General features: G+C 38.4%; 1 protein-coding gene across 1 annotated transcript in view; it reads left to right on the plus strand.

Annotated features, from left to right (window-relative positions):
- AGPAT5 (1-acylglycerol-3-phosphate O-acyltransferase 5) overlaps positions 1–14471 on the plus strand; it is a 54923-nt gene that overhangs the window by 32990 nt on the left and 7462 nt on the right. The window contains exon 6 of the mRNA XM_063389349.1: positions 3145–3306. Coding sequence (XP_063245419.1) covers positions 3145–3306 — 162 coding nt within the window. The remainder of the gene's footprint in view (positions 1–3144; positions 3307–14471) is intronic.

Below are 14471 nucleotides of genomic sequence, written 5' to 3' on the forward strand. Positions count from 1 at the left end.
AAGTCTAGCTATGGACTCTGGTTTCAGTATGTAAGGCTTTGAATCACTGGAGGCATTCCAGAAAGCTGGTGGGAACTCAAGAGCTGGGTGAGTACTTGGGACAATGCACGTAGCTGCAGAGCTTTCTGTCCAATATCTTCACTGCACCCACAGAAACATGAAAAAGGAAAGATGTAATTGGTCTTGAAATCAAGAAATCAATTGGTCTTTTCACCCTGGTTTCAGTTTTTGTGTACTTGAAAGCTGAGTTTCAAGTACATGGTTTCATGGGGTGGGGAGAGAGCTGCGGAAAGCTGAGAATTTTTACTGTTTTCTTTTTAAAATGTGGTGTGTACACATCAGGGGTAGAAATACAATTAACAGAGTCTGAAAATGTGGATGGCCTGCCTATACTGAACAACTCTTTGAGGTTTTGGCCTGGATGAAGGGAAGAGGATGGCAATCTTCTACACAGAGTTGTGCTTAGCTGCTATTATGTGTTACTTCACCCTGATGAAGTTAGATAAATGATGTTTTGTTTAGTGTCTTTTTGTTATTTTGTGTTTAGATGAAAAATTCAGTTCTATAGATGTTAATGATTTGGGCCTTTGTACTTGCCAAAGTAATTATTTTATTTCATTCAGTTTTCTTGCAGACTTTCTGAAGTAATTCTGCATCTTGCAATAATGTAGTAAATGAATGACATTTGAAATATCATTGCTCATCATATTTCTTCAGATTTTTTTCTTTTTTTGTGTCTATCATTTAAAAATTAGAAGAGCAAAGCTGTGGCTTTTCAAGGTAGAACATTAAAATATTAGTAGTATCTAGTTCATTTTTTTTGGCATTTAAAATAAAATCTCATGACCTTAAATACTTTGACAGAGGGTCCTAACTGTATTGCACAACATTAAAAACAGTTTAAGCACAGTGTGTTTTGTGAATTGGATGCAGGCACTTTGCCAAGGTAACTATACTGTAACTACTTGGATTTAAATTCTGTTATGTTGATTTTAGCAAAGATCGTAAGTAATTGCAAGAATATGTGGTAATGTTTTTAAAAAACAGATTCTTTAGGAGGATGTGTTGAACTGGTGTTTATCATGCACTATAGTGTTTCTGAATAATGGATTATGGACTTTATTGCTTTAGATACATACTCATATTGTACTTAAACTCTTCAGAGTTCACTGACAGCATGTGAAGTAGGAGTGACTTATTCTATATTTGCACTTCACAGATTGTCACTGACCATCACCAGAACTGGCTATGGATTAAAAGAAATAGGCAGTTAATAGCCATAGATACCTAACTTAATAATTTAATGTCTAGATGATTCAATTTTCACTCAATTTTCCCTTTTTTCTCCTCACAGTAATAGTTTGGTGAAGGGGAAGATGAGTTGGGCAGCAAAAGAATGACAATGTTTTTAGAATATGTTAGGGAATTTGGCTCAGCAAGAGTTGTGTTGAGTGTCATGTCCACACTAATATCATTGCTGACACAGCACAAGAATATTCAGTGCTTCATTTACAGAGTAAACATTTTGAAACATAACATAATTAGCTCTTTGATGTAACAGTTCACAAGCTAAGAAAACACTACCACTATGTTATGCTTCAAAATATTTACATGATCCATATTACATTTTGCACAGACAGTTATCACTATTGCCAGTAAGGCATGAAACAATGGCTTCAGAAGGAGTGCTGATAAACAGCCTTTATCTTTGCATTCAGACAAGGAGATTCTTAGCAAATATTAAGAAATCAAGATAATGATTTATATTAACATTTAAACTCTTAAGAATGTTAGAATGGTGTAGCAACTAGCATTATCTTGCAGTGTTTACTAGATATTTTCATAATTTTTGATCAAAGTATGTTTTACCCAGCAAGGGTGTTCAGTACAAAATCAGGACATAACATAAAATCTTTTGAATTGATTTTGCAAGCTGAAAGGTATCAAAAGCAGTACCACAATACAGAAAAATTTCCTGTTCACCCACCAGGAACCAGTGGATTCACCAATGAATGGTTCTTTAAAAATGGATTAAAGAGTAAGACAATAAAAATAGGCTAGAAATTAAAACCCAGAATTTTATTCTGATATTTCTCTGTGAGAAAGATATACATAGAAAAATAGTGAAAAATTTTACATAGCTTGCTTTTTTTTTCCTAGAAGTCGTTTCAAGTAAATGTGGAAGAGCTGTGTTCAGGTCAAGAAAAGGTTTTGAGCTTATTTGTTTGCTTTTTTAAATTTTGAAAGTCATTGTATATTAAAATTCTGGAAAGACAAACAGGTTTATGCTTCTGAGCCCAGTGTGATTTTATGTTCTTAAGTATGCTCTAAGTGAAAGTGGTCAACTGAAGTAAACATGGATGTGAAATACTGTTGTTAAGACATATGGAGTGATGTTAAACCTGATGTTCTTGTGTCCATGACATACCAATCTCTGTGGCTTGGCCTGGAAAAGTTAAAGACAAAATTTGATTTCTGTCACTGAGTTTGTCAGTGGCTAAGTCAATTGTAATAGGTTGTTTGCAAGGAAGCACAGACGATTCCTCCTTGGTTTTGGTTCTCAGTGCCGTGTTTTCCCCCATTGCTGCTACGTATTCTGCTGGGATAGTGAGTAGGTTAGGATTCAGTATGCTCACTAAATTGGTTTGCCCTTGGGAAGTAAAATGCTGGATGAGTGTTAGGTGTGCTTAAAATTTTCTGTGATTATCTGTCAGATCTGTTTCTGAAACAGAATTTCAGGAGGTGATGCTATGCGTGTTTAGTGTTTCTCAGATAATTTGCTCTTTTTTTTAACCTCAGTTGGACACAAAGTAAACAGTAAGAGAAGTGCTGTTTCACCACTCATGAGTCACGTTCAAACCATCACTGCCTCTAGTGAGGAGTTGTAAAAAAGGCCCTCTTACTGAGCAGTCTGCCTGTTGTTACTGTCCTTTAGGATTTCTATTTCATTTTCTACATGTGTTCAGTAGAGCATAAGCAGTGAGTACACATGCACACTCTCTCAACTGAGAATTGAGATTGAAAATAAACCTCTTGTGATTTTGAATGGAGATGCTGACATTCCTTGGTGTGATGTTCCTTTTCTGAATGTAGTCCAGTTTACTTTCAAACGCTGTAATTATTTTTGATTTTTTTCCCCTCTAGGACTTGCTATTTTAAAGCATGTGCTGACTCCACGGGTGAAGGCAACTCATGTAGCCATTGACGCAATGAAAGACTATCTGGATGCAGTGTATGATGTGACTGTGGCTTATGAAGGTACTGTGGACCACAAAGGGCAAAGAAAACTGGCACCATCTATGACAGGTGAGTTGAGGCCTGTGAGACATGCTGTAGCCATATATTTGTTCATATACAGAACCAACTTCAGGTGCTTTGAAATGCTCTGAAGATAATCTCCACAGCACTTCGGCTGTCCTATGACCCCCTGGCAGGGCATTGTTCTAGTCACTGGGCTTTACAGGGGTTATATATGACATTCCTGCCCTCTACTTCCCTATTCCAATTCTAAATACAAGTGCCCTTTGCACTTGTATTCGTACAGTCAAAGGGATCTTGGAGCCATGGGCAGCAGATTCCATTTACCTTCATGTTTCTCCTAGCACTGGGATTTGGCATCATCTTAAATTCTCTCTCTCTTCCTCTGCTGTGCTACATATGTTTACGTGTGCACATGTACATCTAATTGCTGAAGTGCACATATTTTAAAGGGAAAATGCATAGCAGTAGTATTTTACTAACAATTTTTCAAATTGCTGCACACAGCCAGTAATCTTACAAACATTCAGCAGCATTTTATGAAAGTGGGCTTCACTTGCTTTAGTATTTTAAACCACCTACAGGACTTTAAGAAAATCAGATAGATTGGTTTTATGTTCCTTGAGTAATCTAATCAAAAAACATGTTCTGGAGTTTCTGCTGGGGAAAACTCTGGGACAGAGAGCTTCAGGGTTTGCTGTTTATTATGCTTGGTGGTTAATTTATTCTTAGGTAAATAATTTGCCTGCACTGTTACTGGAGTGCCAGATATCATCTTTCTTTCCATTTGTAGTTGCTGTGTTACTCAGCTGTATCTGTGCCTGTCTGTTGCTGGTTGGCTCAAAGGGGCACTTTTGAGTCTTTTCCACTACCAACACCAAGTGAGAAAAAACAGCTGCAGTAGCTCCACGGAGCTCTCTAGAGTTTTGGGCAAGGGATCAGTGTCGACTAAGAGACCTGCAGGGAACTTATCTAACTCTCTGCTCCTCAGCTCACCCAGTGTCACTGGAACTTGTTCCTTCTGCTGCTAAAAATAGTTGATAGTGCAGCTGTTTCCACGTCACTGCATTAGAGGTGTAACTCCTTGAGTCACACACACTGCTTCCCAGGTGCTGGTTGATTAGAAGTTCTGGAATTGTCTATTTTTACATTTTCATCCTGTTCAAAATTCTTTTGGATAGGTGAGAAACAAAACTGTCAACACTGTATATATTAACTCAACACTTGCATTGTACTGCAACATCCTAGGATGGCTTTATTTTATGTATATTTTGTTCCTAATGGGTATTTTTTATGTCAAAAGTTCTTTTTATAATTTAAAGTTACTTTATTTTTTTTAAATGCCTTCTGACCCTTTTACAGTACCTTTGGAGACTGAGCAGTCTCCTTCTTGTCCCATCACCTAACCCTTTCTAAGAACCCCTTCAAAACAAATAGGTTTCTCCTTCCCTGCAGCATATCTTGTTTCATGACTTAATTACTAGACAGCTTCAACCATTCTCATGCTGAACTTCTCACTGCTTAATGGTTAATTAAACTATTAAAATGTCATTACCTAATGATAAGATGTCAAATGTTCAAATTCCTTACAAGACCTCTTCACCTATTGAACCTTATGGTTTGCATGAAGCATGATATAATTATGTAAGGGGGACCAACAAGCTGAATTCCTGTGTTGGCTGTTTTTGTGTTGGTGTCAAGCAGGAATCAGATGCTTTGGGGTGGCCACTCCACATCCAGCCCTTTGGAGCCCCCATGGCAGCAGTCCAGGCGTATCTTTCAGCCAGGCTTATTGTTAGGGCTGGGGTAATTACTGGCTCAGCCTTGGGGTAAAAATAAGGCAGTAATCCAGAATGAAATGCAGCCAACCAGCTGTTACCCCTTACAGAGCAGATAAATGATATATCCATGATAGATCAACATCACATTCCACGCTATTGTGGCAGTCACATGGATTCCATATAATATAAATTATGTGGATTAAGAACACTTTCTGAATTATAGTGTGGAACATAGTTGTCATTCTTTTAGGCTCTTCAGACACAAAGTGACAGACAAACAATTTCTGTTCTAAGAGATTAAGATCATTTCCCCGTTTGTTGTGCAGAAGTCTAGCGACTGGTCTGTCAGGAATATAACAAGAATTAAATTAGGCATACTTATGCATTTGACATTTTTTAGCATTATTTCTCTTTCACAGTGCTAAAATGAGTTATGCACACATGAAAAGGACATCTTACTTCATATGAATATTTCATATTTGTGTCAGTGCTGGTTGAGAATTTTGTTTTTCATTCTCATTGGAGTAAAATGGCAGTGCAGTCCTGGTAATTTTTAAAAGATAAGGTTGGCATGTCTTTTTCAATCTAGCAACACTGATTGGAATTTATTGCATGGAAAACAAACTTCTGATAAACACAACTTTACTTGAGGACTTTATTTCCCATACTATGGGAAACATTTCCCATGTGAATGAAATGTGAATTCCACACAGATACAGTGTTTCTTGAAATGCATTTTACTTTCAGTTCTACAAATCTCAATTCCTCAGAAGAATCTATGACATTTCAGGAAAAACCCATACTTACCTGGGACATCATCAGCTCTTGGCTATTGTTTTCAGTAGTAAACAAAGTGAGTTAACAATAACATTTTAGTGACTGTGAGGAGTACTAGCACACTTTGAGAAACTGTGTTAGCAAAATGTGAATGGGAAAAAAATTCTGAAGAAAAAGTGAATTGCCTTTTAAATTTTGTAGTATGCAACTTTTAGTCTATATAGTCCTTCATAGCGAAATTGAATTTTTAAATTTTTTTTTAAGTCCAGCAATCCTAAATATACTGTTGACTTGCTCAGTAGGATTAAAACACAGCATAGTATGGTAGCAGCTGGAAAATAGATATTTCACCATAAGAACAGTGAATGCCAGATACACCTGATATAACATGGTGCCATTTTAGAGCAGGGAAATTATTGTAGTATATACTTTCAAGTGTGTTGAGCTTTTTGTCGCTACTTATGCTTGTTAATATTTTTTGGCACTTTCCAGTGGCAAGTTTGTTTTAGAAGACATCAAATTTGATTAGTCTTCGACAGTGACTAAGATTAGATTAGGTTTATACAGGGATGTTGCTTTCTGCTGTTGCTTCACATCCAGTTATAACCAGTTTATGGAAATTTTTTCCTACCATTTATTCATTCCCTTTATTACAAGTTTGGATCTTGGTACGTTTCCAGTGGAAGTTGATATGGCACGTGGCAGTCTTTCTAAAGAATAGCAATTTCCCACAGGTTTCTCCCCTCTCTACTCCTGCAGATGGCTTGTCCAGATCATTAATGACAGAACATTGTGGTCCTGCTTGGGAAGGACCAAGCTGCTAGGCAGTATTTATTTGTGGTCATTAGAATAAGATGCAAATAATCATATGGACGCTGTGGCACAGCTGAAGGACATCTCAGGTACTGAAGTCTGGAAGAACTATTTAGAAGGGAAAAGGAGGAGGCGAAACTCGTGCTGAATTTGTTGATACTGTTTTACTACACTGTCATCAAGTGAAAAGCAGAAATTAGTTTGGAAAGAAAGGATGAGAACGTAGTTTTCCCCCTTCTGAATAAATGCTAAGCGTTCACATCCAGCTTTGTCTGGTGTTAAGGGGCAGGTCTCATGGGACGTGGGAACTGTTATCATTCTTGCACCTGAAAGAGCATTAAGTACACATCTACATCTTTATTATTCTGCCTGAAGGCTTTACCATAACCAGATGGTATTTATCTGGTCATAGTAGATGAAAGAGTGTGTGAAATAGCAGCATGTGACAATGATAAACACTGAATAAAAATAGCAAGTACATATAGACTCTGTCTTAAAGAAGTCAGAGGAATTCTTGAGAGTTATTGACTCTGCTGTATATCAGTTTCAGAACAAACACTTTGAAAGCCTGTGTATGTGTGCTTTTCTGAAAATCTGTACATCATTTTGATCAACATAATTTGAGGAGGTCAGACTGGCCTAACTTCCCTTGGGGGAAAATACACTTTTCCAAAAGCTTACACTTTTGTTAGGACCCAGTTAGACAGAGAAGTACAAGACTGTAGAAAATAAACTGGAGCAATAGAAAAGAGTCTTTGTCTGGACTGTGGCCCAAACATGTTCACATGCATTGTCTCTCGAGGTCCAAAGAATGATAACAAGCACATGGTTACAGATGTGTTGAAAGAATTAAAAGCTGAATTATTAAACTGATAAACATTAACAGAAATATAAAACAGTCCAAAGTAATTTCATAGTTACAAAATGACTAATAATCTCCTCAGATCTCTGCCAGCTGTGATCTTCTATTGCATTAAAGAATATTGAAGAGTAAATGTCACTTATTTTAGAGTAACCAAAGCAAGGATGTAGATTAGATCTCAGGCTGAACATTAGCACTGGTGATATCTGTATCATGTGTAGGATGACTCTTTAACATGTACAGCAAGCCTCACATCAAAAACTTGTCATTCTGCATCTGTTCAAGCAGAATTTAAGTAATAATTTCCTTTTGTATTTCAATGTGTAAAATTTACATTGAGATGTTGGAGGAATTTTGATAACAACACTAGCTGGCAGCAGTTCTGTGGGGATTGGTCTCCAGAGGCCCTTTAAACCCTAAGAATTCTGTGATTCTATGATATTCTATAAGACATTTTTCTTTTCAAGGAAAACCCTGGTTTTACTTTGTGCAAAATGTTAAAATAAACCTTTTTTAATAACAGGATTTCACCAGGTACCACAAAGTAAACTCTCATTCAGTTTTAACTGAATACATTTTCACTTGTCCTCTGTAGGACTAGAGCTGTCATTTTAGACCCCCTGTAAGAAGTAGTTTGAGGAACATGAAAACCTGTCTGTTAATTTGGGGATGACCTATGTGTAATGGCACTTTCAACACAGATGTGGCCATATGTATCAATATTCTGCAGATAAGGACAGTCTGCATAAATGTAAAGTATTTTTATACTGCAAGAATTAAACATTGTCCTTCTGGTGAGAAACTGCATGTCACCAAAAAGCAGCATCAGTTTATGGGAGTGTATGAAAGCCTTAATATAGTTCATCAGAGAAAATGAAGGTTAGTTTGAGCATGAGTAGCACCTCTGCTTCTTTATCCATCTGAAAACAAGGACACAAAGATGTCAACTGTGTTTGGAATTCCTGTAGCTCAGTTTCTTGTCTCCACCATCAGTCTGTCTTGGATGACTAAGGAAGAATGCAAGATTCAGGCAACCCTAAATGTGTCTAACTTCTCCCAAATCACAGACACTGGTAGGCACTGTATCTGTGTGCTCACACCCCCTTGGTGGGGGTAATGACCCTCTGCACCTCCTTCTGAAGCCCAGGCGTGTGTTCCTCTGATTGCAAACCAGATGATTGTGTATCTCGGTGATTCCCAAGCAGCTCTTACTGAAGGTAAGCAGCTGTAGTGCATCTGTAGCTTCCCTTTGGGAATTTGTGATCTGCAAACACATGCTCATCAGGAAACCTCTGCTACACAAGGGGCTCTTGAAAGTACACTGGAGATTCATAAAATTACCCTGCACCCTGGACCTCATGCATATGTGAGAGGAAGCATTCCACTCCCCAAGCAGCCATTTATTTACAAAGGCTCAAGGAACTCCTGATCTTCATGCAAAAGCATATCTAAACCCTGAGGATAACAAAAACAACTTTAACTTCTTCACACTGTCAGGTTTAGCCAAAAATATGTTACTGCTTTAAGACTCTGTTTATTTTTGGGTTTTTTGTGTATCACAGTCCTTTTCTTCTACTCTGTGGTGTTGTTCACTGTTTATAAAAACAGACTGACTGGAAAAAAGGCAAAAACATCAATACTAGCAGTACTGGCATAGTTCCTAACAGATCCTGGTTTTTTGCTATAGAGAACATAGTTTTGAACTGGTTCACTCCTTGTATCTTTTGTTGCCTTTTTTTCATAATTGAATAGTTTGAAATATTTTTTTCCCCTTTTGAAACTTAAAAAATGTTCTAGGGAAGACACAGGTATCTCCTGAATTTGCTCATTTTCAGTTACCAGTAGTGGGACACCCTTCAAATGTAATCCACAGACCTAATCTGATCCAGGTTCTGTTCCTAGCAGCCTATTGATCAAAACTGTTACACTTTTGCAGGAAACCTCCTGCTAACTCGGCCAACATACAATATTCATGTATTGTTACAGAGTAGTACAAAGGTCAGAGTGCATCTGTTAGAATAACAGATTAGAACCACTCAAAGATTGTTTCAGTGAGCTATAATGTGCAAGTACTATGGGTCTTCATCAGAGACCATCCTGGAACAGCACAACAGCTTACAATGACACTGTGCTGCTCTCCATTGCTAATATCAGTATAGTCAACCACAGATACCATTTTCAAATAATAGTTTTAAAGGAGTATTTAGATCTCAGCATCTTCAGGAAGATACAGGCAAGTGATTATTTACCCTTGAATTTGCAGGATTTGTGGAGCTTTAGTTTTTATCTGCCATTTTCAGGACTTTTTTATATTTTTATATACATATATATATATATATATAGTTCGGGGGTTTTTTAAGCTTTCATATCCTTCCTTCTTCTTCCCTTCTCCAAACGGAAAATTTGACCTTTTTGGTGTCTCCTTTTGTAGTGGAGGTACTTTTCCTCCTTAAATGTTCTAGTTGGTCTTTTCTGTGGCCTTCTCTGAGTCCACTACATCCTCCTTCAGATGCAGAGACCAGAAGTGCACACAGCATTTAAAATGTGGATTCGTAGTCTTTAGCTGTAGTGACTCTCTTTGCCTTGTTCTTGATGTCCTTCCTCAAGCTACCCAGTATTTGAGGGATATGGGGCTGCTGCTGAGAGGATAGTTTTAGGGAAGGGTCAGCAACTCTACCAACAGCAGATTGGAGTTGAGCATCATGTAATCAGGGTTTCAGGTTGGTTTTTTTCCCCCCTTGTTTGTTTACACTGTAGCTTGGCTGCCACATTTTCGCCCTGTTTGTTCAGCTTTGAGGGCTTTTTGAAATTCAGCCAACGTTTGACTACCCAAAAGAGCTCAGGGTCTTTAGTAAGAGATGTGAAAAACCAGAGCATTCACAGTTTGCTCCCTTCTTCAGCTCATCAATCATGAGACAGAGTAAAACCAGTCCTGGCATCGGTCCTTGGAGGACCCAAGTCTTTTCCATCCCTAAGTCCTTCCATTTGCTTCCTGTCCTTTAAGCAGCTTTCAGTCTACAAAACATCATTTCCTCTAATCCCGTGGCAGCTTAATTTCTGTAAGAGCCTTCAGTGTGGAACCCTGTCAGAGGCTTTATGAAAATTCAAAAATATCATGTCCAGTGAATCCCCTTTATCCCCCTGGTCCTTGACACTATTGTAGAGATCCAGCAAGTTGATGGGACAGGATTTCCCTTTGCAGAATCCACACCAAAGCTTTTTCAACAGACTGTGATTATCTGTGTGCTCAGTGATTTTATTACAGGTCTGTTATCTTAGTGATGTAAGACTGGTCTGTATTTGTGTACTTCCCAGCATCATCTCTAAAGTCTTCCTTTGTAGAAGGGAAACTCCCCATTTTTCTGGCACAATGGCTGTTTGCAATGATAGGTTACACATATTTGTTTTTAAATTCCACATTGGAGAGCTTCTGCATGAATGCTGTCTGGTCTTGGTGACTTCCTGACATCTGACTTGTTTATTTATATTTAGTCTAATATTTTCTCTCTGTTTACTTATTGATCTAGTTCCTTTAATGACCTGGTACAAAGAACACAGTAAGTGTAGGAATCAAACATTTGCAACAAGAAAAAATAATGCAAGCAGATATATGAGCTTCTTTTGCAAGGGCTTGTACCTGACCATGAATGCTGCTTTTCACACTTTTGTCATCCAGCCAGTGGCTTATCAAGTTTACTGCTTTTAATATACTGAAAAAAGTTAAAATAGAGCACCCTTTCTATTTTTCAAGTTCATTTTTAGTCCTCTTTAAGTTTATGTTTACATTTGGCATGAGCAGTTTTGTGGCTTTTCCTTACTTGGAGAAGCTTTCCATTCCTCAAAGAGGAGAAGACAGGAGTATCATGGTAGCATCCTTGATTTTCCCATTAAAGTCATACAGATGTTTTTCAGATCCACACAGACTTTTCCTTTTGCAGTGCCACACATGTTTTATGAGAGCTTCTATTACAAGTTTTTCTGGGGTTTGGTATTTGATGAGTTTTTAAATAGCTTCTAGATTGCTTTCTTTTGAACTATGTTTTAGGGTGTTTTGACACTTTGCCTTCCCTCCCATTGTGTAAATCCTTTAATTCATAGAATCATTAAAGTTGGAAAAGACCTACAAGATCATGAAGTCCAACATTCAACCAAACACTACCCACACCCACTAAACCTTATCACAAAGTGCCACATCTGCTTATTTTTTAACACTTCCAGGGATTACAACTTCACCACTTCCCCGGACACGCCTGTTCCAAAGCGTGACCACTTTTTCAGTGAAGAAAGTTCTCCTAATATCCATCCAGCCTGAACTTCCTGTGATGCAGCTTGAGGCCATTTCCCTTGTCCTGTCATCAGTTGCCTGAGAGAAGAGGGCAACCCCAAAGAATTCTGCATTTCTGTGCTGGATTCTTTCTCTGCAACACTGATATTAATTGTATTGTGGTTGCAGAGCAAGACCACACCAGGAACAGCATCTTTTCTTGTGGGTTTTCTTACTTACTAATTATTCAGGAGTACTTTTTTCCTCTGATGTTTTTGTCCGATTCATTGGGTCATCTTGGTTTGGGTTTATTTGGGATTTTTTTCCCCCCTGCTCATCCTGCTGAATATCAATGCAGTTCAATAAAGGTAGCAGGAATCTCACACTCCTGCTGTCAGTCCTGAACTTGCAGGTCTCAGTCTGGCTTCACAGTTTATGCTCACTATTATTAAGCTTACTTGGAAGTAATTTAATTATTTGTATTGTATATATTCTAGTAGAGTCTGGATTTTCCATCCACAAGGACTATTGTTTCCTTATTATATAAAGCTATTATACTTTACATAATCTTTCGTGCACAGTACTCTACCCTCACTTGTACATCCTCTTCTGTCATTTCTGGTAATCTGGTAACATTGCCCATTCCTGCAAGCCCACAAGAAACAGGAAGGATTGATTTCTTGGTGCCAGTAATTCTTGTAATGTCTTCATATTTAGGTTCCTCATGTTGGTACAGAGGCACTTCTGAATCTTGCCCTCACAATGAATTTTAGCTACATCCACCTCATGTTACATCCATCTGAACAAGTTGCTTTTTCTGACTTTCAGTCTTGCCCAACTGCCAGTTGAAACAGTCTCAAATTTTTCAGTTTTTGTGGCCAGCACCCTGGCCCAATGATGATCCAGGTGCATCCCATTTCTCACTTCAAAACATCCCCTATCTCCTGAGCTGTATCCTCCTTACACTGTGCCCCTTGTGCATGCATGGGGGCACTGATCTCTGTGTGCATGTAAGTCCTTGCACAAGGGATTGGCAATATTCCTAGGAGCTCTACTCCTCAAGTGCAGGCTTGTTTCCTGGCTGCAGGCTTCAGTCTGGACTTCACAGCATCCCCTCCACGCTTGCTCACATCCCCAGTACTGGCAGGTAGTGGTGGTGCTCCTCCACTGCTGCCCGGGGCAATCCTGCGATCAGCCTCTGCCGGCCTGGGATGTTTGCCTTCCTGTCTAGTGCTGCTCTGCTCTACTGCTGCTTTATTTGGTTAGAGCAAGTTGTGAAATAGCTTCCTGTCAGCTCAGCTTGGGATGATGGAAAGCATGAAGCTGAGAAACAACACAGCACTTAAATTTATGTTTGTTTTGCTGTTTGATTGTTAATTTGATGTACAAAGTAAATGGAAGTGGAGAGACAGGATTTCTTTCTTTGAAGAGGAGATAGTTTACAAACTGCTTTGATAACTGAACACTGAAGTCTAGACTAATGCAAGTTTAAGAATGGAGAAAGAATCTACAGTTCAGAGGAGTGTTTCTCCTGTCATGGTTTGCCTGTAAAACTATACAAACAACACCACACAATGTTCTCTTACTGAAGAGACGTATTTTTACACATTTGAAGTGCTAGTTACTTAGAATAAATGCACATTATTCAGATTTCATTTTCCTGTGATATCACTATCAATTTATCACAAACATTACTGTAATCTGTTAAAACAGGAGAGATTTAGGGGCTCTTTAAGTGGACACAACTAAGTCAGTTTGTCCGTTCTTAATTTTGAAGGACTTTGGCAACAGTTACATTGCAGTAGAAGAGCCAGTGTAGGAGGTTGAAATCTGAGCTACTTTATTGCTGTCATATTTAAAGTGCATATAAAAATAGACTTCATTGGTAATTGAAAACTGGAATATCTGTTTAAGTGTAACACTGCTGTCACAACTTTCTTAAGGGACAAGGCAAATAATTGGAGTGGTGGAATGAATGTACGTGGTTCAGAAGGGGAAGGTGGTCTGAGGATGGTTTGTCCCTTCTCAGTTACAGATATGTTGGTGTTTCAGAGCTTCTCTACTCCCTCCATTTCCTGGTAATACTGGTAATTCCAAAGAGAATTAATTGGCTTTTGAAGGTGAGGAGTTGAGAACTGGTAGAATTTTGCGGGAGCCCTAAATATTGGTTTGCAGTTAAAAATTCTGTGGATTCAGGTCCTTTCCTGGAGGCTGTTGCATCTCATTTGTTAATCCCAATGCTGCAGTGATTCCCCCTCTGAAGCCCTGTGTTAATGTAAATCCTGTCCCACCGAAGGAGGGGTACAGTGTCACAGCTCAAGAACAAAAATGCTCAGTCCACTTTATTATTTTCAATGCCTTCCTTCTGCTGTGCTTGGTAACTAGAAGCATTATAAACATTCTGTGCTTGTATCTGTTATTTAGTTAGATAGAAAGTTTTATTAGGAAATTATCTCCCACAGGAAAGTCAGTCCATTTGGCTCCCACACAAGTTGTTAGTGTGCATTTAATTCAAATTGTACAGGGTTCTTGACTAATGCTGTCCCCAACATAATGTTTGCTTGTAATGCATGATTTGCATTTCTGTTTTGTCTCTTGTAGAAAAGTTCAGGTTTGCTTGTTCCTGCTGTTAATTATAACAAATTCTGGCAAGTTTAGGAATCTGAAAAACCTGTCAGATGTTGGCCTTAAGGGCTAGTGTCCCTGAAATTGAATG

This window comes from Prinia subflava, chromosome 2, assembly GCF_021018805.1.
Source record: "Prinia subflava isolate CZ2003 ecotype Zambia chromosome 2, Cam_Psub_1.2, whole genome shotgun sequence".
Taxonomy (NCBI): Eukaryota; Metazoa; Chordata; class Aves; order Passeriformes; family Cisticolidae; genus Prinia; species Prinia subflava.